At 38.8% G+C, this 24,530-nt stretch overlaps 1 protein-coding gene across 2 annotated transcripts in view; it reads left to right on the top strand.

Annotated features, from left to right (window-relative positions):
• Window positions 1–22,587, top strand: part of pak1 (p21 protein (Cdc42/Rac)-activated kinase 1) — a 32,104-nt gene extending 9,517 nt beyond the window's left edge. For both annotated transcript variants that reach the window (XM_028463808.1, XM_028463807.1), the window contains 14 exons: window positions 7,758–7,967; window positions 8,130–8,224; window positions 9,855–10,002; window positions 10,689–10,726; window positions 11,105–11,218; window positions 13,223–13,472; window positions 14,916–14,979; window positions 16,861–16,909; window positions 17,149–17,261; window positions 19,058–19,175; window positions 19,279–19,378; window positions 20,108–20,304; window positions 21,524–21,661; window positions 21,756–22,587. In XM_028463808.1, coding sequence (XP_028319609.1) covers window positions 7,775–7,967; window positions 8,130–8,224; window positions 9,855–10,002; window positions 10,689–10,726; window positions 11,105–11,218; window positions 13,223–13,472; window positions 14,916–14,979; window positions 16,861–16,909; window positions 17,149–17,261; window positions 19,058–19,175; window positions 19,279–19,378; window positions 20,108–20,304; window positions 21,524–21,661; window positions 21,756–21,842 — 1,704 coding nt within the window. In that variant the 5' untranslated portion in view covers window positions 7,758–7,774 and the 3' untranslated portion in view covers window positions 21,843–22,587. The remainder of the gene's footprint in view (window positions 1–7,757; window positions 7,968–8,129; window positions 8,225–9,854; window positions 10,003–10,688; window positions 10,727–11,104; window positions 11,219–13,222; window positions 13,473–14,915; window positions 14,980–16,860; window positions 16,910–17,148; window positions 17,262–19,057; window positions 19,176–19,278; window positions 19,379–20,107; window positions 20,305–21,523; window positions 21,662–21,755) is intronic.
• Window positions 22,588–24,530: the final 1,943 nt, after the last annotated feature.

Raw genomic sequence — 24,530 nt, 5'->3', positions numbered from 1 at the left:
ATAGCCGCAGGAAGTTGTTGCACACCACTTCCAGTTTAAAATGCTAAAGTGTGAAAAAGGTCTATTGGACAGATGTTTGTTTTTTTCATTAAATGACTTCAGAGGAATATGAAACAACTATATGCTAATGTGTTTGTGTTTTAAGTCATTTCACTGGTATGGTGACACGAACAGCTCTATTCTTTACATGTCTGTATCAGAACTGATGAATTTATTGATTTTATCCTAACTGTCGCTGCACATTCAATGACTCGTTCACTGGGAAATCATTGTGGTTAGCGTGATTTTCACTGTATGTGAGGGTGTATTCCATGTCAACGAAGGAGCTCCAGGAACGTTCTGTCAGTTTTCCATGATTGTGTAAAATCAAAGACCCAACTTTTCAGATTTTATAATGATGATGTATCCGTCTGTTTATGTAGTCTTTCCAATGTTTTATGATTACATTTTTTGACCAACTGTTGTTTTTTTCTAAGCACTGTTTTTATTCTTTTTTTTTTCTATATATTTACCACTTTATTGTATCTATCCTTGTGTGTATGTTTCGTATAGTTGCTAATTTAGTATCTTGGCTAACTTTTACACCTGTAGAGGTTCAGATTTTCTGTTTGCAAATTTTCCAAATTCCATTTGAGATTTTACCAATTTCTTCATCAGTTTACCTTTTTCCTTATTTTTCTGTTCCACTTTTCCCTCACCACATGTCATTACAGCTTATTTAACTTCCTGAAATTGCATAAATGAGTGAACAAAGAGTCGTAAAAATGTCAATTCTTGTGCAATCTGATAATATGATGCAGTATGATGAAGTTCACCTACTGAAAGGGTTAGTTAAATCTATATAACACAGAATAAACCATCACCAACATCTATTTAGACACATTTACACACAATGTTCCACAGTGGAAAATTATGTTGGAAGGCACAAAATGTTCCCAAAACATGCATATGAGGTTCTATTCTCCGTCATATTGCAATATCCACTTCATTTTGTTTAAAAATAATTAAACAATAATAAAAAATCAGTTTGGTTTTTTTCTCACAGTTTTCTGCGATCAAGGAAAATCCAGCCTCTACATTTGCAGAATTTAAAATTTTTTTAAATTTTTTTTTTATGGAAAACGCCCAAACAATCATTGTTAAACAATAATAAACCTGTTCCTTTGTAATGCACAAATCAAAGATCTGAAACCCTCAGATAACCATAAACTGACTCTCAAACCACTGGATCCCATTCAGTGTTTACTCCTATAATTTATCCACACTAACGGCCGTAAAGGGAGTCTGGGGTCTCCCAGCATGCACTGCAGCCTCTATTATTCATGGCGTAGGGTGGAGTCTGGGCAGCTGCTGAATAGACACACACACACACACACCTATAGTGTGTGAAGGGGGGAGGGGCGTTGGAACAGGGTGTGTCATCCATATTTTATTGTCATTGTGTGAAACGTTAACATTCTATACATCGTTGATACGTTTAAAGCTCACACACACACACACACACACACAAAGATGTCCTGATTTTTATACAAACAGGGATTCTGTAAACTCACTAAATCAATCACTAATATATGTATCATATCTTTGAAGATGGTTCATTAAATACTAGATCTGTAACTTATTAACCCACGGTGTATCCTTTATCAATGTAACTTTTTTTTTTGCCACTTTGATGCTATAACCACAACTTACCGTTTAGAATTTCATTAAGATGTTTATATTTTTTTTATTTTGTTTTCAATTTTTCTGCATTAATGAAAGCAGTTTATTTAATAAATGAACTGCTTTTTATAGAAAATACACACACCTATAGGAGCTTCACAGGTGTGTGTGTGTGTAACATGAAGCTGGTGTGTGTGTGTGTGTGTGTTGGATGTATTGAAGCGTTGTTGTAGCTCTGTTTTCTCTCAGCTCAACACAAACTGACTCAGATTCTCTCCTGGTTTTTCTCCGTATGACACAAATCACTTTTATCATCGTTACAGATTTAATCACAGCAGCAGTCACGTTTGATTTATCAGCAAACACGATTTAGCAACAAAAGATCATAAAAAACATTTATTATGCGATCAATGTGAAATAAAACTGATACATTAACGACTATTGTCTGCTTTAAAATATCTGTTCCAGTACTGGTTGAGGGGTTGTAATGGTTCTAGGCTGTTTGGTTGTAATGGTTTTAGGCTGTTTGGTTGTAATGGTTTTAGGTTGTACTGGTTGTTGGGTTGTAACAGTTGCTATGGTTGTTTGGTTGTAATGGTTTTAGGCTGTTTGGTTGTAATGGTTTTAAGTTGTACTGGTTGTTTGGCTGTAATGGTTTTAGGTTGTACTGGTTGTTTGGTTGTAATGGTTTTAGGTTGTACTGGTTGTTGGGTTGTAATGGTTTTAGGTTGTACTGGTTGTTTGGTTGTAACAGTTGCTATGGTTGTTTGCTTGTAATGGTTTTAGGCTGTTTGGCTGTAATGGTTTTAGGTTGTACTGGTTGTTGGGTTGTAACAGTTGCTATGGTTGTTTGGTTGTAATGGTTTTAGGCTGTTTGGTTGTAATGGTTTTAGGTTGTACTGGTTGTTGGGTTGTAATGGTTTTAGGTTGTACTGGTTGTTTGGTTGTAATGGTTTTAGGTTGTACTGGTTGTTTGGTTGTAATGGTTTTAGGTTGTACTGGTTGTTTGGTTGTAATGGTGTGGCGTGTGAAAAAGACGAGCAGAGGCTGAGAATGTGACGTTGGTTCATGTTGACAGACTGAAACCATGACCCAGTTCGTCCAGTGAAGCTGAAACTGTTCCTCAGAGATGTTTCTGCTCCGTCAGTTTGACGTTCTCACAGTGAAGAAAGATGTGACATTTATTGAAGAGGGCGGAGCAACTTTTGTTTCACTTCTACCTCAGAAACTTTGGATAATTTTCCAAAATAAAACACCCAGAAAAAAAATCAATGTATAATTTTTAAGCATTGTTTTTTTTTTTGGGAGGGTACGTTAAGTTTCTGTTATGTATATGATCAGATGGTTAAAGATGCTAAACTTTGTGTTTGTTGACTAGTTGTATTGTTTTGGTCAAAAGTTAGTTAGGTAAATACATTTGTTGTTTAAACATTTTTGGTTGGTTAATTAATATTTAACTTTTTCATCCAACTGAACAAAATAGTTTGTGATTAAGTCATTGGTTAGTTACTAAATAGTTAATAGGTTGATTTGGTGAATTCTGATATTAATAGTTAAGCATTATATGGGTGGTTAAGTAGTTGGTGAGTTAACCTTTTGGTTTGTTATTTAAATGTTGGATAGTTAATTGGATGATTTCTAATATTTTGATCGTTTGAATGTGAAATGTTTGGTTTGTTAAACTATTCAATCTCAATCAATCAATCTTTATTTGTATAGCGTCAAATCATAACCAATGGTATCTCAAGACACTTTACAGTAGAGCAGTCTTAAGGACGAACTCTTCATTTTATGGATACACACATATGCATATATACGTATATACACATACATATGTATCCCACACCCAACATGAATTCATCATGGCGGCAAGGAAAGAGTGATTGTGGTTGAATGGTTTAATGTGTGATTGCTCAGGGTTTAATAATTAGGTTGGTTAATGAATTTTACATCATTACTTATTAAATTATGTTTTTTTTTTTCCTTCAGATGTCACCTCAGTAGTTTAAACTGTTTATTCAGTCCAAATGTGATTTTTAGATATATATGACTTTCTGTGATGAATGGATGATGTTCTGTTGCTACTCGTCCTCCTCGCTCACAGCTGGCTTTATTTGAAATCTCGTGTGTGTGTGTGTGTGTGTGTGTGTGTGTGTGTGTGTGTGTGTGTGTGTGTGTGTGTGTGTGTGTGTGTGTGTGTGTGTGTGTGTGTGTGTGTGTGTGTGTGTGTGTGTGTGTGTGTGTGTGTGTGTGTGTGTGTGTGTGTGTGTGTGTGTGTGTGTGTGTGTGTGTGTGTGTGTGTGTGTGTGTGTGTGTGTGTGTGTGTGTGCAATGAACTTCACAGGACGAGCAGCTCACTTGAGTTTTAATGGTTTGGTGAGAACAATGCACCTTTGTGACACACACACGTCTGGGTGTTAACCAGGGACTGTCCCAGGGTAAAAACTTCAAAGACTCTGATTATCTCTGTGAATGTTAGTTTAAAATATGTTAAAATATACATTTGAACTCTAGGCCTCAGGGTTTGTCTCGTTACCGTGACGACATGACATCGGACTGCAGACGAGGAGAAAAAACCAAGTGTCTGTGTTTCTTGTCTTATGTCGTTTTCAGTCAGGCTTTTAGGTTCACCATGAATTGGACTCTGTTCTTGTGACCTCTTTTTGATTAATATAAATGTTTTTGTCTTCATCTTCTACTGCCAAAAATGGATAGAAAAAAATAAAATAAATGATTGCTGAACTTTTCCCCCAAAGATGAACTCAACCCTGTTACGATGCATCACATTTTATTGTGACGAATGAAAGTGATTTTTAAAAAGACATCCAGACAAATGTAATATCAAGTTTTCTTTGATATTTCACCTTAAAACAATGATCTGTCTGAAGAATTGAGCTGGAATTGATCAAACTGAACCCAAACAGCCTCAGAAACACATTAATTCAGATGTTTTATCCACAAAAACTCAAACCTCTGCAAAGATTCCATCACACTGACATGTGTTATTGCACATTTCCACCCTGTTAGAAAAACTTCAGAATGAGGGAAAACCTGAGACGTGTGTGAGAAAGAATAAAGTGTGTGTGTGTGTGTTTTAAGTCCTCTTCCAGTAAGACCAGTGAGAGATGCTGCAGAGGCATTGCTGGGTAGAGCTGACACTTAATGGTAGCTCACGGCGTGTGTGTGTGTGTGTGTGTGTGTGTGTGTGTGTGTGTGTGTGTGTGTGTGTGTGTGTGTGTGTGTGTGTGTGTGTGTGTGTGTGTGTGTGTGTGTGTGTGTGTGTGTGTGTGTGTGTGTGTGTGTGGTGTGTGTGTGTGTGTGTGTGTGTGTGTGTGTGTGTGTGTGTGTGTGTGTGTGTGTGTGTGTGTGTGTGTGTGTGTGTGTGTGTGTGTGTGTGTGTGTGTGTGTGTGTGTGTGTGTGTGTGTGTGTGTGTGTGTGTCCACACTGAATTCCTGAACTTGGATTGAACCATATGCTACCTATGTTTGTGATGGTGTGTCCACATATTCTATCGATCACTTAAAAAGTTCAATTTTGAATATAAAATATAGAAATCGCCTCATAATACAAACATCTTATTCTCTTTTAGGAAAAAAAGATTTATTTAGTGCATATGTGTTATGCAAAGTAAAAAAAAAAATTGTGTGTGGTCAGTATTGTGTCACTGCTGAAGCTGTCGGCAATGTCTGAAATTTGAGATCTCTGTGGGTGTGTGTGTGTGTGTGTTCAGGTTAAAAGGTTTCATATGTTTGTGTGTGTCAGACTAACAGACAACAAAGACACACATTTCCCACTAAACAGTGAATATTTACTGCTGAGGATAAACACACACACTATTACTCAGCAGTTTAGATGTTGGCTCTATGTTTCTCTTCTTTCCTTCTAATTGTGTGTGTGTGCGTGCAAAACACACATCATGTGATGTCGCAGCAGGACGTCACAGTGCGGCTCTTATAGCCCACACACACACACACTGATCTGAGGTTAGTTATTACTTATATATACAGTATATATATCTTTACACATCTTACATGATTTCTAATCAAAGCTGAACAATCAGCAGGTGAACTCTAATGCACCACCTACATGTTTTGCTGTTTTTATTTATTTATTTCTGCTTTTTACACTTACTGTTTATGTTGATTAATTATTCTTTGTTTGTACAGTAATTGAGCCAAAGTCAGATTCTTTGGTCATTATAAAGCAGATAATTGTTCTAGTTTGGGGTTGTGATAAGTTTGAGGAGAACATGTAAATGCTGTAAACCCTTGATTTTTCCTTTTAGAGTTCTCTAAGGGTTAATGTCCGTTCATTTCTGTGGGTTTGTGCAGATGAAAAGAATATTTGGTTCCTGAATGGAGTCCAGCACTATAGACCACGTTAGAGTTAAGAGTAGAGTCACCTCACACTACAGGACATAGATCTGCCTTTGTGAACAGTTACAACAGTAATCCAAGCTTGCATCACATGGTCACGCTCAGCGCTGACACGTTTCCTACTCCATGTAGTGTGAGACTTCTTATTATAAGTTACATCTTTTCATTGAAAATAAATCCCATGGCATACCACTGACCGAGAATGGGAAAAATAATATTACCAATATACAGTCATTCTAATCAGGTGTCTTGAATAGGACACAATTTTTTTCATTTCTTCTTTCGATTAAAGTGTAATTAACAATCTGCAGTTATTCTTCAAATCAAGTGAACAACAAAAAATGTTTCATCATCTTTCATATTTTGCATACTTGGGAGAGTTTAAAAAAAACAAAACATTCAATATGATTAGAACTACAATAGCTGGGTTTCAGTCACGTGATTATGATGACGCATGATTTCAGACGCAGGGCAGGAAGTAAAAATGAAGAATACGCCTAAGGAGGAAACTGGTGCAGAAAGTCCGTATAACAAATATGTTGGGCCTGACCATATCTAATGAAGATGAGTCAGAGTTTTTGATAGAATCTAAAGATTTGCCGATCATCGAGGCTGTTGATCACAAACTATCTGGTCCTTCAGACATCGTACTACACCAAACCATAAATAAAAGTATGCAGGAATTCAGCTTTTTTGTCAGCGGGTGGGTCCACAACCTCGTTACCAGACGGCTTCATGATGGTTATTGTTTGGGGTGAGATTTTGTTCTTATATTATTTTGTGTTAAGATGCTAGCAGTAATGGCTATAATCAGAATCAGAATGTAAACAAACATGCAAAATATCTTTAAAGGACGACATTAGCCTGACGGTCAAGGCTACAAGAGCTTTGTTTGTCACATATATACATATATACTACTGAATAGTACTTTATGACATGTAATGAAATAGCATTTGGGTGTTTACCTTTTATTGTGTATAAACAGCCACAAAAACAAAGTTAGCTCGCTAACATACCTCTGACAAAGTGGTCGCTACAGACACGGGCATCAGCAGACTCTGCTCCTCCCGATCGCAGACGTAGGTTTAAAATCAACTTTTTACAGCGTTGTTCTGTGAGCTTTTTACATTTCTCACCGTTGTGAACGACAATCTTCGGTACTCTATAAAATCTCTTTTCTTTTTCTTGGTTCAAGCGATTGGAGCAGCCGTAAACTACACAAAACATGGACATTTTGATGATTTCACTTCCTACCCTCAATCTGAATCTTGCAATGCAGCAATGTGACGTCACGTGTGTCGCAGAATATACATAAATCTTTCATGTATAAATGACGAGTTCTTCACATTAACAAGTGACTGGTGAGCCTGATGACACAATGAGTTCATTTGAATCCTGTTTTACAGTAGTAATAAAAAGTTTAATTTCAATGTTTGAATCCTTTTTTTTTGTGAGTGCACATTTTGTCACATTTTGGTCTTGTTGATATTGTGAAATATAGAAATGATCCAATAAAGTGAAGGAGATACAAAAATCTCTTCCCATCCTTTGCCACAGACGTATAATGACTAGACCTGTTCCTGTCAAAGTGAAATGACTAAATTTACAAACTAGAACCATATCATTCATGATTCCAAACCAGTACCGGTCCCACATGATATGGTTGGCTTAGCATGTAGCTTCAATCCTGAAATCACTCTGTTTTGTTGTGGTCGTAGCGGTGGTTCGTGTGAAGATGTCTGATAATGGGGAGGTCGAGGACAAACCTCCAGCTCCACCCATGAGGAACACCAGCACCATGATTGGCTCCTGCAACAAAGACCCCGCCCCCCTGAACCACAGCTCCAAGCCCCTCCCACCAAACCCAGAAGACAAGAAGAAGAAAGACCGCTCGATTCGGTTTATCCTAACAGGAGGAGGAGACAAGAGTGAGTAGAGACGTTTGAAGTTAGCCATGTCAGACGTACGTGTGTTAGCTACACAGCAAGATCACGCTAACACAGGTCTATGATCCACTTTTGGTTCCCGACCTGTACGTTGAAAAACATTTGTTCTAAACCTTATCCTGCTCTTTGTTTGTTTGTTTGTAGCTTATAAGAAGAAGGAGCGTCCGGAGATTTCTCTCCCGTCAGACTTTGAACACACCATCCATGTTGGCTTTGATGCTGTTACAGGAGAGTTCACTGTAAGTGTGTGTTCTTTAGTCCAGGGGTTCTCAACCTTGGGGTCAGGACCCCATTTGGGGTCGCAAGACACTGGGAGGGGGTCGCCAGATGCCTTCAAGAAACGTAGAATATTTTTTTGAACAATTTGAGCCTCTTTTTACTTATTTTTGCCCTTTTTTCTGCAACTACACCAAACTTGCCATATTTTAATTTATTTCTATCACTTTTTTGCTCTTTTTAATGTATTTTTGCTACATTTCTCCCATTTCTGACACTTCTCCATCACATTTCAATGCCTTTTCCAGACATTTTTTCCATTTTCCAGACATTTTCAGTACTTATAAACCCTTTCAACCACTTTTCCACCTAATGTCACATGGTGACCATTATTGTCACTTTTAACTTCTTTTATTTTAAACATATTTCATGCTTATTTTTGCCAATTCAACCACATTCACGATTTGTCATGCCCATTATTTTCCAGTTTAAACTAATTGTGCCTACTTTTTAAATTACACTTGGGGTCCCCAATAGTGATGCAACAATATTCAGTATTTTACCAAACCATTCAATACGCCCTGTTGGGTTCAATGCACAACGGCAAACAACGGTATTTTTGGTACATTTCCCCATCAGTGCCAAGCGCTGCTCATGCCACCTTCAGAGCCAATCAGAACGTCCCTGAATTTTCTCTGCTGTCAGAACATTGTTTGCGGTGCGGAGGAACATGATGACCTACATTCTGCTGCGCGTTCGAACGACTCCTCGTCAACTGTCCACGTTTCACCGACATTCCTCCGCCTTTTGACTGGAGAGGTGCCGTCTTGCTGCATGTGTGTCAGACTGGAGCTACATGTACAGGCTGAGGCGTGGACGCTGTGAGCGGGCGTTAGTGATGCACAGGCCAGGATTTTTCCAATTGGTGCGGCACCGCATGTATGGCAAAATCTTACCCGCACCGCCCGCCCCAGGCTGCTGCCTCTATTTTCAGAACCCGCCCCAAACCCAACAGCGTCACGCTTTACGTTTAACGTAGAGTTCAGTTTGTGTAACGAAAAAACTTCAACGCCACATGATGTGAGCCAGCGCCACGCACAGTTAATCAGTGCTGCTTCACAGCTGCGATGCATTCATGGACAGTCGTAAAATGGCAGATACCAATACTTTCAGTTCAAAAAATTACTCGCCCCAACCCGAACCAAGATTACTTGATAGTTTCTTCACCCGCACGGCCCCGCTGGTAGCCCGCACCACTAGTGTACATGTATACATGTATGTTTATGTATATGTTTGTGTGTCTGCGTATATGCATATGTATATACGTGTGTGTGTGTGTGTGTGTGTGTATATATATATATATATACACACTGTATTAGGGCTGAACAACTTTAGAACATAATGTAATTGTAATTTTTATTTTTTCCCCTCAATATTGCGATTGCCGTAACTGTATTGTTACTGTGAACCATGATGCATACCGAACCGTGGGAAAACTGTACCGTTGCATCCCTAGTCCCCAGTCTCTGGAACCTTTATTTTGGAGGTCGTGGGCTGAAAACATTGAGAACCACTGGTTTAGTCCATTGTGCATTTGTTGGTCTACTGCACTGATGTCTGAGTAGTAAAAGCTAAGAGTGTGTGTGTGTGTAGGGAATGCCTGAGCAGTGGGCTCGCCTCCTGCAGACCTCCAACATCACTAAACTGGAGCAGAAGAAGAATCCTCAGGCTGTCCTCGACGTCCTCAAGTTTTATGACTCAAAAGAAACGGTCAACAGTCAGAAGTACATGAGCTTCACAGGTACATGAACGCATCGCAGGGGACCTGGATTATTGTGCAGAGATGTACAGTGAAGAATCTATTTTAGTATTTACAGTTTAACCCTTTAAATGTGATTTATGTGCCATCAGATGACTTTGTTGTATTTGGTTTTTATGTAACTTAAGTTTAATAGAGCTGAAAATCAGCGTGTCGACCTGAATGAGGTTGAAGCTTTAATTCTTCAGTCGTTTAGCGTTTATGACCTCCTTAGATTTACACCAATGTTTAGAAAACAGTGTAATGGGTCAACTTACCTTACAACCAATGTCATGTGACAGTGTACAGCAGAGCAGACATTGGCAACTGATGGAAACGCTCAAAACTTCTCCAAAACCCCACAAAACTACAAAAAGACAGAAATAACAGAAATATACAAAAATAATAATAATACACAATTACTTGAAAATACACAGAATTGAAGAAAATTACACAATCTCTTTGTTGATTCACATTTTAGTGATAGAAGTTGTCGTCTCTGCTCTCGGCTGTTGCTCATTAACACAAATTGCTAAAAATTCCACCAAACTTTGAGCACATGTTTAGAAGCCATTGATTTACTGGGATTTTAACCCACAACCATCTCGTTTGTCTTTGTATAGCGGAGGAATACGGTTGTTTCATATTTGCTTTAATGTGTGTTTTTGTTTTGTTTTTCCCTCGTGCAGATAAAAACACAGACACTTTCAGCTCCTCCAACGTTACAGTAAGAAACTTTGATTTTATGACTTATCAACTGTTGTTTTTTATTAGATGAAGCTGAGGTTTGATCACAAATACTCCTGAACTTCTTTTGGCTTTAACGGATTGTGGAAAAAAAAAATCCTTTGATCTCTGTGGCCTTGATGTGTCCATGATTATTTTCTTTATAGTTATTGCGGCTGTATTGATAATTTATATTGATAATTGATATTGAAAATTTGCATTTCCTGCAAAGAAGTTGATCACAAACAACGGATGCATTTTCAAATTAAAACAGATTTATTGGAGTATGTTGGTATAACATGAAGATATATTTTATTAAATCCTCACTATGTTGATAATGTCACTGAAGCTCCGCCTCCTCCCCCATGACATCATGCAGAGCTCAAAGACGGTGTCTGAGACGCCGGCCATAGCAACCGTATCCGAGGACGACGACGAAGACGAGGCGGAGCCTCCGCCGGTGATCGCACCTCGACCAGAACACACCAAATCAGTAGGGATGCTAATGCTACGGACTAAGGCTAACATACATTCCTATTAGCAACTGAAGGCTCATGCTAATGGTGCTAAGCACAGTAATGCTAATGCTTTTTATTTTGTTTTTAGCTAATTTGTTTTACAGACTAATGCTAACATGCATCCTGGTTAGCATGCTAGTGCTCTCTCAAAGACTAATGCTAAATTCTGTTAGTCGACGGTGACAAATTTGTTCATGTTTATGCTAATGCTAAATCTTAGCAAAACCAGAAATGGTTTCTATTCACCTAGTGTTCCTTCTAATGTTAACTCTAAGCAAACCTTAACTTAAGGCTAATGCTAATATTAGCATTTATAAATCAGAAACAGATTGATTATAAGTCTAACTTGGCTAGCCGCACTAGATGTGCTACCTACTCAGGACTAATGCTAGCCATTACCCAACCACAAAAAGATGCTCTACCAATTACTGTATGGCACATGCTAATGCTAACTCCCTAGTTACAAAGTTACTTCTCAATGCGAAATCTGAGCAAACCAGCTGCTCCTCTCTTCAGGCTAATGCTAAAGCTCAACAACATACAAACAATGCTGTTCCTTCCTTTGCTAATGCTCTGCTAAACACAAACTGAGCTGCTCCACACATAGCAACATTGCTAACTCTCTGCAAACTACAGTTTTTTTCTTTGAGATTAATGCTAATGCTAAGCGCTTGTTCCATGGCCCAGTGATAATGTAACTTCTCCCTATAGATGTCGGCAACTGAGGCTAAACTTTTTTTTTATCTCCTAAGGAGTAACAGGGATGTGTCTCTGTAATAAATAACACATCAACACAACTATTCTATTACACACTGACTTCTATACACACACACACATTCCTACACCTTTGTTACACTGGTTGCCAGTTGCTGAGCTGTGTAATATATTCTAAAAAATAAACTCACATTTGTCCTAAAGTGAATACAATAGATAAACAATGCAGCGTTAAGACTATGACGACTGACAGTAGCGCTAATTTATTCATAAAACATTGTCTTAAATTAATTCAACATAACATTGAGGGTTAAATATTTGATATTATTGTATTATTATTATGCAACCATAAGGCTCTGACCACTAACATGTATGTTGATCATGTGACCCTCATTCAGATTTTTGTGGCTGAGTGAAGTTATTTCTTAGTTCAGCATTTCTGATTAAAGGTGAAATGAAAACTGTTTGTCTTGTAAACACCATTTTTAATTTTAATCTGTAAAATGGGGAACGATTATGAGCTACATGATGTAGATCAGGGGTTTCAACCTTGGGGTCCGGACTCCATTTGGGGTCATGAGACACTGGGAGGGGGTCGCCAGATCTTTAAGAAACTAAGAGTAGCAATTTGAGCCCATTTTTGGTTATTTTTACCTTTTTCTGCAACTTTCTTTTAACCTTATTTTCATCACTTTTTCTTGCCATATTTTTGCTCCTTTTTTTAATGCATTTTTTCTACGTTACTCCCATTTCTGACACTTCTACACCAATCATTATCATTTTAAAGCATTTTCTGCACATTTTGTCCACTTTCCAGACATGTTCAGCACTTATAAACCCTCTCCACTGCTTTTCCATCTAATGTTGACCCATTATTGTCATTTTTAACCTCTTTTCACTATATTTCATTATTATTTTTGCCAATTTAACCACATTCATGATTTTTGATGCTCATTATTCACCAATTTAAACAAATTTTCCCTCCATTTTTAAATTTCATTACCCAAAATTTGCAGCTTTTAACCATTTTCTGTGTTTTTAAAAACCAAAAATTCCACCACCTTTTCCACCATTTTTGATCACTTTTAACCCATTTTATTTCTGATTAAAACAATGATTTACATTTTTAAAATGACTATGTACTATGGCACAAATAATAAACTTCCTGGTTACCAGTGGATATTATTCAGGTTGAGAACCACTAAAGTTCAGAGTTTATAAACAAACACATTTGTGATATTTATTGTGTAACTCGTCTGTTATAGATCTACACTCGCTCTGTGATCGAACCTCTTCCTCCACCTTCCACCAAAGATGCTGCCACCTCCCCCATCTGTCCTCCAGCCCCCGCCTCCACTGACCCTGCCACCGCCGCCGTCACCCCTCAGTCGTGTGTGGACGGCCCCCCGGGCAGCCCCCCCAGTGCCAGCCCCGCCCCCGGCCCCTCAGTGCCACGCCCTCAGGACAAAGGCAGGAAGAAGAAGATGTCCGACGAGGAGATCCTGGAGAAGCTCCGTAAGTTTGGTGACACGCTAACATCATGTGACGACGTCACTATCGAGTCACTGGAGCCGCTCTGGTGTCACGTCTGTTAAAACTCACAGACATGTGGCGCTTACAGCCGCTTTTGTTCACACGAAGGAGGTGAATGTGATTTATTTTCTTTTGGAGCGTGTGAATAAATGTCTGTACGTTCTTTAAATCCCACGCTCCTGTCCAGATGTGCTCAGGTCTCCCTCTGCTGGTAAGACCAGGAAACGACATGTCTGTCTCCGACCAACAGACATGAGACCCCTTTGTCCCGCCCCCTTTGTCTGCTCCTCACGTCTGATTTGTCAGTCTCTCCCTCTGTCTTTTCCAGGGTTTCCAACTTTTTAGATTCAAGTTTTCAGCTCCATAAACCAACTTTAACAATATGGGTTAATGTTGAAATATGGATCTAATGTCAAGTTTAGCTGGTTTACAGCGTCAAATTCTGGTTTGTGTTTGGTTTATCAAATTTAGTATTAAATCAGAGATCAATTCAGGTTTAACTCTGTTATGTATCTAACGTCATGTTAAGTCTGGTTAATGGCATCAAATTCAGGTTTAAATCTGGTTCATGAAGCAAACATCAGGTTTAACTCAGGTTTACACAATTAAATTAATCAAATTCAGGTTTACGTCTACAGTATAAGTCAGGTTCAGTCCTGGTTTTAAAATCTAGTTTGGCTGTGGTTTACAGAGCTCAATTCAGTTTTAACGTTTGCTTTTGTGTAAATCTGGTTTAACTCTAGCTTATAGAGATAAATTCAGGTTTAAGTCATCAAAATCAGGTTCAGCTGTGGTTAATAGAGCTAAAACTAAGCTTTAGTCTGTTTTATAGGGCTACATTGAGGTTTAACTCTGGTTTATTGAGCTAACGTTGGTCTTAACTCTGATTTTATGAACCAAATTCACGTTAACTCTGGTTTATGGTGCTAATTTATAGTTTTGATTTTGGTTTTATGTTGAACTCTGGTATTTATAGCTAAGTTCAGGTTTAAATGGAATTGATAAATTGAGGTTTAACTGTGGGACAAAGTCTGGTTTATAGCGCGTATGTCTGGTTGAAATCTGACTCTTTAGAGCTTATCAGTGTTTGTAGGCATCAGATTGGTTTGATCTTCATCTGTGGCTCAGTAAGTCTGACTTTAGGGCCTTTATGGGACGTTAGACCAGAAGCAGCCGGTGTCAGTTTGCTTTTATTCTCGTTCGTCGGCAGTTTTTCTTTGTTTTCCAACTTGAGTTAATTTGTTTCTCACAGCGTTCTGTTTATCTCTCTCTGTTCCTCCTGTCTGCGCATGCTGCATCGCCCTAGAGTAGAACCAGGATGAATAGAACCTCTGACTGTTCTATCCATCTGAGCTGGGACTCATACATTTACAGTGGATAACTATAAGCTCATTTCCTGTGTCTTTCTACGTATTTTTCTCTCAGGAACTATTGTAAGTGTTGGAGACCCCAAGAAAAAATACACACGCTTTGAGAAGATTGGACAGGGGTGAGTCAGCACTTTTACACACTTCATTGAAGCTTTGCTTTTGTTTTTCAGGTGAAAAGATCAATCATTCTAAAATTCAATTCAACTTTATTTGTACAGCGCAATTTACAACAAAGTCATCTCAATGCGCTTATCAAAATATAAAATTCATAATAAGAAACTCAACAAGATCCACATGAACAAGTATTTAGTGACAGTGAGAAGAATCAACTCCCTTTAACAGGAATAAATCTCTGTTAGAACCAGGTTCAGAGGTGGCAGCCATCTGCGTGGACTGGTTGTGGTTAGTGGACAGAAGGACCAACAGAACAGGACATATAAAGATAGAACATCAGAGTGTCTCAGACTAGTTGAACCGTGAACCACAGATTAGGAAGTGACATCATCAGCTTCACGACACCTGAAACAGAGCAGAGAGAGAAGGACGAGGAGAAGACACTGACTGCAGAAAAACATGATACATTATTATCAAGTCAGCCTGTGTTGGCCTTGGGCCTCACTCCCAATGGCCTAGTCAGCACTTATTATACAGTAAAGGTGATGAATCTCTTCCTGTTTATTGATAAGCTAACAGTGACTCTAAGGTCTGTAAATGTGACCGTCCATGTCAGCTCTAGTGGTTAGATTAGCGCTATTATACGGTATACGCTTCAGCATATACGTTAGTAGGTTTTCAGTTTAACCTTAAAGGTGGAGAGAGTTGCAACCTCCCCTACTGAGACTGGAAGCTGGTTCCAAAGGGGAGGAGCCTGGTAGCTGAAAGCTGTTCCTCCTGTTCTACTTCTAGACATGTTAGGAACTTCCAGAAGGCCAGCAGACTGAGAGCGGAGTGATCTGCCTGGACAATAGTGCACTAACAGGTCTCTAAGGTCTCTTCAATGTTGAGTCTAAAGTTAAATCCAAGGACTTTTATTGTTTTTGCCAAATTGCCTTAAAGGTGCAATATGTGAGATTTGAAGCAATTTAAACCACCACCAGGTGGCGTATTACTGAGTAAAACCATATTCTGTCCTGGCCACTGAATGTACAGGCGACAATATTCTCTGCTACACCCCACACATTTTTTCGGCCGATGTATATCATCATGTGTGACGCGTTCATGAGTGAAGATGTTTAGGCAGTTGTTTGTTATCTGTAAACCTCAGCGCACCGTTTATCTGTTTGTTACCAGAGATGTCCTAGTTCAGGGACTGCTCTGCTGTAAATATAGGCAATATTTATTATCGCATATGGCATGACAGCTAAGGACATGTTTCTTAACACTGAAATTTGTATTTTAGGTATTTAAGACATATTTAAATGTTAAATTCCACATATTGCAGCTTTAATGTTTGTGAGAAAAATACGTTTCTCCTCCCATGTTGACGGACGTATAAAAAAGCGTTTTTTTCCCCGTCCTTTCTTATAGACATATAAAATAAAGAATAGATCTGTTTATGTCCTTCCTTACAGACGTATAAAAAGTAGATCTGTTCCTAAATGTACAAACATGGACCAATTCCTTCCTGAAATCACTTTTAAGATGAAAAACAGTTGATGGTTAGCTTAGCACGTAGCAGACTCAACACAAAGGTGAATGGGCGGGGCTATGTTATTGGGCTGACACCTTTTTAAATCTTACTTCTTGTCATTATTGTGGAACTTCTTTCTAGTTGGCACATAAATTGAGTTCTGAACATATAAAAAGTTTTTAATTTGTGTGTGTGTGTGTGTGTGTGTGTGTGTGTGTGTGTGTGTGTGTGTGTGTGTGTGTGTGTGTGTGTGTGTGTGTGTGTGTGTGGTGTGTGTGTGTGTGTGTGTGTGTGTGTGTGTGTGTGTGTGTGTGTGTGTGTGTGTGTGTGTGTGTGTGTGTGTGTGTGTGTGTGTGTGTGTGTGTGTTAGAGCGTCTGGGACTGTTTACACAGCTATAGACGTGGCTACAGGACAGGAGGTGAGTGGACACCACTAGCCTTATGTCAGACATATTATATAACTATGTTAAACATGTTTGTGGCTGAATGCCTGTATTTCTGCTCTAATCCAAAGTTAAGTTGCTTCGGTGTATAAATCACATGCCAGAATGTTGGACAGCATCGATTTGTCTTTGTTTGCATCAAGACAAACTATCAGAAAGGACTAACACACAGTACGGTTCCTGTGGTTTAACCCGTTGGTTGTCCTTCTCCACAGGTGGCCATCAAACAGATGAACCTGCAGCAGCAGCCCAAGAAGGAGCTGATTATCAACGAGATCCTGGTGATGAGGGAAAACAAAAACCCAAACATTGTAAACTACCTGGACAGGTGAGACGTGTGCAACCTTCTATCTCTCAGCTCTACAAACAGTCGTTTTCACTGCACACAAAACTGATTAACATAATCAATAAGAAGACAGGACGACAACTTTATAATTTCTGTTTTACCTCTGTAGTTATTTAATCTGGTTGAAATCAGGTCAATAGAAACAAATGAAATTTAAATCAAACAAAGAAGTAGTTGAAAGTTCAGGATGACTTTTATTTTGAAGGATCTCATCCTTCCTGAGGAATGCACAGCCTGACTTTGGAACATTGTGTTTGTTCACCTTGTTTATGGGATGTTTCAGCTCTGTCTCTCAGGTTACCACGGTAACCTGAGAGACAGAGCTGAAACATGCGACTGTCTGTGGATGCTGCTGTCGTCACCATGGAAACGACATTCACGTCGTCTCTGATTCAGTGTTTGTGAGCAGCACAGGGTCACTTCAGGTTCTATTCTAGAAACTGTCTGTTCCTGTCCTCTGTTACAGACGTATAAAGAATAGATCTGTTCCTGTCCTCTGTTACAGACGTATAAAGAATAGATCTGTTCCTGTCCTCTGTTACAGACGTATAAAGAATAGATCTGTTCCTGTCCTCTGTTACAGACGTATAAAGAATAGATCTGTTCCTGTCCTCTGTTACAGACGTATAAAGAATAGATCTGTTCCTGTCCTCTGTTACAGACGTATAAAGAATAGATCTGTTCCTGTCCTCTGTTACAGACGTATAAAGAATAGATCTGTTCCTGTCCTCTGTTACAGACGTATAAAGAATGGATCTGTTCCTGTCCTCTGTTACAGACGTATAAAGAATAGATCTGTTCCTGTCCTCTGTTACAGACGTATAAAGAATAGATCTATTCCTGTCAAAGTGAAATAACTAAATGTTCAAACTAGAACCAAATCTTCCACTAAGGCACATTTTAAATACATCATCACCACCCGTCTCCATGACAACAGACAGAATAAAGCTCAGTCAGCATGGGACGCAAACTTTCAGTTATTTAATAAAGTGTATATACTGATTGTTTATTTATTTATTGTTCTGTAAGCCTTGTGTTTTTTGTGTATAGTTTTAATTTCTAGTTTTCAATGATTATCCTGAAAAATCTCATAACTACCTTCTTAAAATCTGTGATTGTTCTAATTCATACTAAAGGTGATTGGCTTCAGTCACCATTGATTTCACTTTTTTTTCTTTTTTATAAAGAAAAATTATTTGTTAAACCTAATAACAACCTATTTATTTACTATATTACATTTTGTTGTTTTGAGATAGATTCAAGAAAAAGTCGAGTACTTTTAATATGTCATCATCGGTTGGAGGATCAGCCGTCATCAGATGGACCTATAGCACATGTGTCAAACTCAAGGCTCGGGGGCCAAATCCGGCCCTTTTGACCATCCAGTTCAGCCAGCAGGAGAATGTAAAAAAACATGAATTATTGTATGATTACCAAATAATTCAGTTGTAGATTTCTCTATTTTTTTTTTTTTTTTTTTTTTAAATACTCAAATTCAATGAAACTCAATATTTGGAGAATCGCAATTTTCCCGTACTTTTATCACATGACTGCAGTCATTTTAAAGCCCAAACTCTTTTTTTTCTGCCTAAAATCTGTCTATTTAAGATTAAACGACTTTATATTCGTCCCCTGAGTTCCCCCCCCCCTCCCCCCCCCCACGCCCTGTAGCTTTAATAAATATTTGTTCATCTTTACATTAGATCCTTTACAGATGCTGATTTTCCAGCTTCTGTGAAGTTTTTCACCTGAAATAGAATCTAAACATGTTGTTCCAGTTACCTGGTGGGTGATGAGCTGTGGGTGGTGATGGAGTATCTGGCTGGAGGTTCTCTGACTGACGTGGTCACAGAGACGTGTATGGACGAGGCTCAGATAGCAGCCGTGTGCAGAGAGGTGAGTCAGCGCTGGAACACGTACGTACGTATGTGTGTCCTCTGGGTCCGTCTCTGAAGGCTGTGTTTGCTTCCTCTTCCTCCTGCTCTTCTTCCTCCTCCAGTGTCTGCAGGCTCTAGAGTTCCTTCACTCCAACCAAGTCATCCATCGAGACATCAAGAGTGACAACATCCTGCTAGGGATGGACGGCTCCGTCAAACTCAGTACGTACTCTGAGTGTTTCACTTCCACTGGTGCTCATTATACGTCATGATCAGAGATGTAAACATTACTGATGTTTCTACTGTTCTACTATTCTACTGTTACTGGATTGAAATTGTACTCGAATACAAGTAAGTCATACATAAAATACTCAAGTACTAGTAAAAAGTAGCTCAATTAAATAGTACTCAAAGTAAAAGTTACTTGTAGTTGAAAGTTACAGTTAAAATAACACTAATGCATTAAATTCAAAATAAAAAGAATTCCCAGACTCTCAGTGTAGATACATTCATAAACTGAGAAAATAACCTCCATTTAATGCTGATTTGGTGCCGTACATTACGTTTAATCTGATTGGTCGGCTATGATGTCATGCATTTGATTGACGTCTGGTCATTTCATTTTTTGTAATTTCACAATGTCTGTTGATCATTTTAAAACCAAAAATAATAATTTAATCATTTACTTAGTAATTGTTGGGTGTAGAACTGTAACAAACGACTTAACTTTTTAAAAATGTACTTAAATACAAGTAAAATGACTGATTTAGAAATTACTAAAAAGTACCAATAAAAGCAACTCGATTACAGTAACGTGAGTATTTATAATCTGTTACTTTCACCTCTAAGCGTGAGACTTTACAGTTTCTACTACATCTGTGCTTATAATCAGTCACATGATAACACGATCACCAGTCAAACCATAACACCGTGTGGCGTGTCCTCCTGCAGCGGACTTTGGCTTCTGTGCTCAGATCACTCCTGAGCAGAGCAAACGCAGCACCATGGTGGGAACGCCGTACTGGATGGCTCCAGAGGTGGTGACCAGGAAGGCCTACGGACCCAAAGTGGACATCTGGTCCCTGGGCATCATGGCCATAGAGATGGTGGAGGGAGAACCTCCGTACCTCAACGAGAACCCTCTGAGGGTGAGCATAGGACCACAGACGCGCACCATCACCAGTCTGTACGAGTCACTGACAAAGAATACAGACACCTGTTACAGACCATTACTGTGATAAACACTATTACTGACAAGGACTTACTTACTGTGTACAGACAGACAGACACAGTTTGTTTTTCATGTCTAACAGAAGCCAATGGAGAAATACTGACAGATACAGACAGTAACGGACGCTATAGTAACAGACAGTGAGAGACAGACAAACTGATAAACAGAAACATTGTTTTTCTCATGAATGAGTTCATTGTGTCAGTACTCAGCTCCACCACTAGGGGGCAGAAAAGGTGCACAGGCCACAACTTGTATCCCTGTTACTTCCTGCTATTTCCTTTTATTCACTGATACTTCCTGTTATTTCCTTTTATTCACTGTTACTTCCTGTTTAGGGCTGGGATAAACGATTATTTTTTAAACGATTAATCTAACGGATGATTTTTTTTTTTTCCCAGTTCGATTCAACTGTATTCGGTTATTGATTATCTCCCCATTAATTGATTAAAAGTAATTTATACATGTTGATTTACATTTCTAAAACATGAGTTAGCATCCTGTCATGGTTTCCTTCCTGAACCAACAGATTTTGGTTCCACACCAGGGGGAGATGACACGAAATGATAAAAACTATAAAAATAAATATTCAGGAGCCACTAAATACTGTTTTATTCCATTTATTTGAAATATCCGATGATGTGTGCGTTGCTGTCACAACCGGTGTTTCCTCCTCGTCGCGTTGACGCGCTGCCGTCCGGTCACACCGGGGATAAAGGACGAGCTATACCTTCGGTGAACGAGTGCGTGCCTTCACTGCCTTGCTCTTTTGAAACTCCACGCGCGTTCGTTATTCTTCAGCGCTGCCATCTTTGTTTTGGTCAGACGACGCATCGGCGCGCACATTTTGGGTCAACTTACTTTTGTCGTCATCAATTACGTTGACACGTTGTCTCGGCCCTATTGCATTTTATTCTCTGTTTCTTCCTGTTTCTACGTGTTACTTCCTGTTGTTCTTTATTATTCCCTGGTACTTCCTTGTATTTCCTTTTATTCCCTCTTACTTCCAATTATTTCCTGTTTTTTTTTTTTTTGTTACTTTCTTTTATTCCCTGTTAATTCCTGTGATTTCATGTTACTTCCTGTTATTTCCTTGTTACTTCCTGTTATTCCCTCATGTTACTTCCTGTTTCCAGGCTCTCTATCTGATTGCCACTAATGGGACCCCAGAGCTACAGAATCCAGAAAAACTGTCGAGTATCTTCAGAGATTTCCTAAATCAGTGTTTAGAGATGGACGTAGAGAAGAGAGGATCAGCTAAGGAGCTGCTGCAGGTACAACCAGGAATATCATCATCATCATCATCGATACATGATCAATTAACCTGATTAAATAGATCAATAACTGTGTTTAATTGTGTTGTTGCAGCATCAGTTCCTGAAGGTGGCCAAACCTCTGTCCAGCCTCACGCCGCTAATCATGGCAGCTAAAGAAGCAGCGAAAAATAACCGTTAGAAATCACATGAAATATCACATGGACGTTATGATTGGCTGCTGGAATCAAAGCTTTTGATTGGTTTCTTCTCTGGACTCATGGGGGCGGGGCTAAGTGTGACATCACACGATCTGCTCACTGCCAACCAGAACGCAAAGAATCATGGGAGATTTCATTAGTTTTCTTAAGTATGAACAGTGAACACACTTTTGTCTGTGTGTGTGTGTGTGTGTGTGTTTGTGTGTCTGTGTGTGCGTGTGCAGAGCCTCAGATGGACTGAGTTTGGACTCTCACTACAGGAGCCTGTTGGGCTCAGATCTGTTTGTCACTCCTGAGTTATTTTTGTTTGTTCTTTTTTATTTAATGTTATTTCCATAAACTGATACTTGTCGTCGTAGTTTTCTTCAACTCTTACTAACACACAGTTAATTAATGAGTTGGATAATTAATGAGTTAGTGATAAACCAGCTCCATCTGTGGTTCGTTCTCTCTGCATGTTTCTCAAAGCTGTGTTTGATTATGAACAGGTCTGTGTGTGATTGGATGAGACGCTGTTCTCACTGTTCCAGCCTTTGTTTCCATGACGACGCTGTTGCATGTTCTCTGTCCGTTAAACTCCTGTTCCTACTTTTCTTCATCTGATGCTGATTTTGTTTTTTTTATGTCGAGTTGAATTCAAAGTTTTTTTGGCCTTAAAATGTTTAAAAGACTTCGGCTGCAGCAGAACTTTGATTCATCAAATAAAGCTGAACTTCAGTGATTTCATCATGTTTGTAATGTCTGAATCTGCACTTTATCACCTTTATCTACATTTAAACACATTTATCTACATTTAAACACATTTATCTACTTGTTAAAGACATTATTCTTCATTTAAAAACATTTCTCCTGAGTTGTTTTAAATCATCTGGTGCTTCATTGTATCTGGTGACGGAGTCTTTGTTAGTTTATCTGCGTGTGTGTGAACACATTTATCTGCGTGTGTGTGAACACATTTATCTGCGTGTGTGTAAACACATTTATCTGCGTGTGTGTAAACACATTTATCTGCGTGTGTGTAAACACATTTATCTGCGTGTGTGTGTGGACACATTTATCTGCGTGTGTGTGTGGACACATTTATCTGCGTGTGTGTGTGGACACATTTATCTGCGTGTGTGTGTGGACACATTTATCTGCGTGTGTGTGTGAACACATTTATCTGCGTGTGTGTGTGGACACATTTATCTGCGTGTGTGTGTGGACACATTTATCTGTGTGTGTGAACACATTTATCTGTGTGTAGACAAGTGTCTTTACTAAAAATGATGGTTTATCAGAAGTGTAATATTTAAGTGGTGCATCATATCTGTCTCTGGGACTCTGACTCTTTATCCTCATTATTCTGCTCTTCCTCCTCCTGGTCCCTGATGCGTCACGTTTGATTCCTCAGCAGAAAAGCATCTCGTTGCTCTGCAGCAGATCCAGCCCTGCACAGACACACATCCACTCCTTTTATTTTTTTTACTGATAAAAACCTCCTGCGTCATTTTCTGACCTTGGAAGAATTTTAGAGGAAACTGCAGAGATCAGATCATCTTTACTGTCAGTGATTCTACAGATTTATAATGTTACATCTCATCTCAAATGTGTTTTAGATTTACAGCCATAACATTATGACTATTTCAGGTCAAACTTAAGGATTTGTATTCCATGTTTGGAGGTCTTCACTAGAGCAGGGGTGGACAACTGCTCCAACACACCTGGTTGAAACCAATGTGTTGTCATCAAGCTCTGCTGAGCGATTCATTTGATTCAGGTGTGTTGGAGCAGGGACACGTCAAAGTGTCAGGAATCAGGCCCTCGACGACTGCAGTTGTCCACCCCTGCTCTAGTGAGTCAGAGGTGATGATGGACTAATGTGTGCAAGAGCGTCAGTCAGAGGATGATGTCATTCATATCTCAAATGACATTGTTGTCGATATATGACGATGTATATCTGCAGTGTTCATTTCAACCAGGCAGTGGTTCTCAGAGACTGGGGACCCCCACTGTACCTGATGTGGTTGAACACAGACATGTGTGTCCTAGATAAACTGCAACAACAGTATAACAATTTGGTTTTTTTAAGCTAATTGATTATTCCTACTTTGTGTCAATTATCAAATCACTTCCTGTTTATATCTGATTTTATTGTGTCAGTGATGCTTTTTTTCAGCCCCCCAAACACTGAGGTATTTTCTAATACTTGCTCTGACATAACAGCCTCACTGCAGAGCTCTGCAGACTTTACACACACACACACACATCCAATAACCATCTCTACAGTCTACTACACACTGTTCATGTGAATCAATCAAATAATATATTGATAAAAAGATGATCAAAGGTCACAAATCATTCACAGAATCCACTTCAGATTTTATTATAATGGTTTGATTTTTAATAACAAATGACTGCTTAGTCTAGTTTTTAGTTTTCTACATTAGAGATAGACATCTTTCATTACGTCTTGTGTGTTTCTAAAGTAGTTTTGTGTATTACTGTTGACCTTTTGTCTATTTTTCCTGCAATTTTGTGTATTTTTACAAATTTAGTTTTGAGTATTTAGTCATTTAAAACACCAATTTGTAGACAAATAGATCTATTCATGTCTTTTACAGACATAAAGAATAGATCTGCACATGCACATGCAGCTGTTTATCTGTCTGTGCAGTAATATGTCTATG

This window comes from Gouania willdenowi, chromosome 13 (assembly GCF_900634775.1).
Source record: "Gouania willdenowi chromosome 13, fGouWil2.1, whole genome shotgun sequence".
Classification (NCBI taxonomy): domain Eukaryota; kingdom Metazoa; phylum Chordata; class Actinopteri; order Blenniiformes; family Gobiesocidae; genus Gouania; species Gouania willdenowi.
The sequence above is the reverse complement of the archived record's forward strand: the minus strand, read 5'-3'. Positions and strand labels throughout refer to the sequence as shown.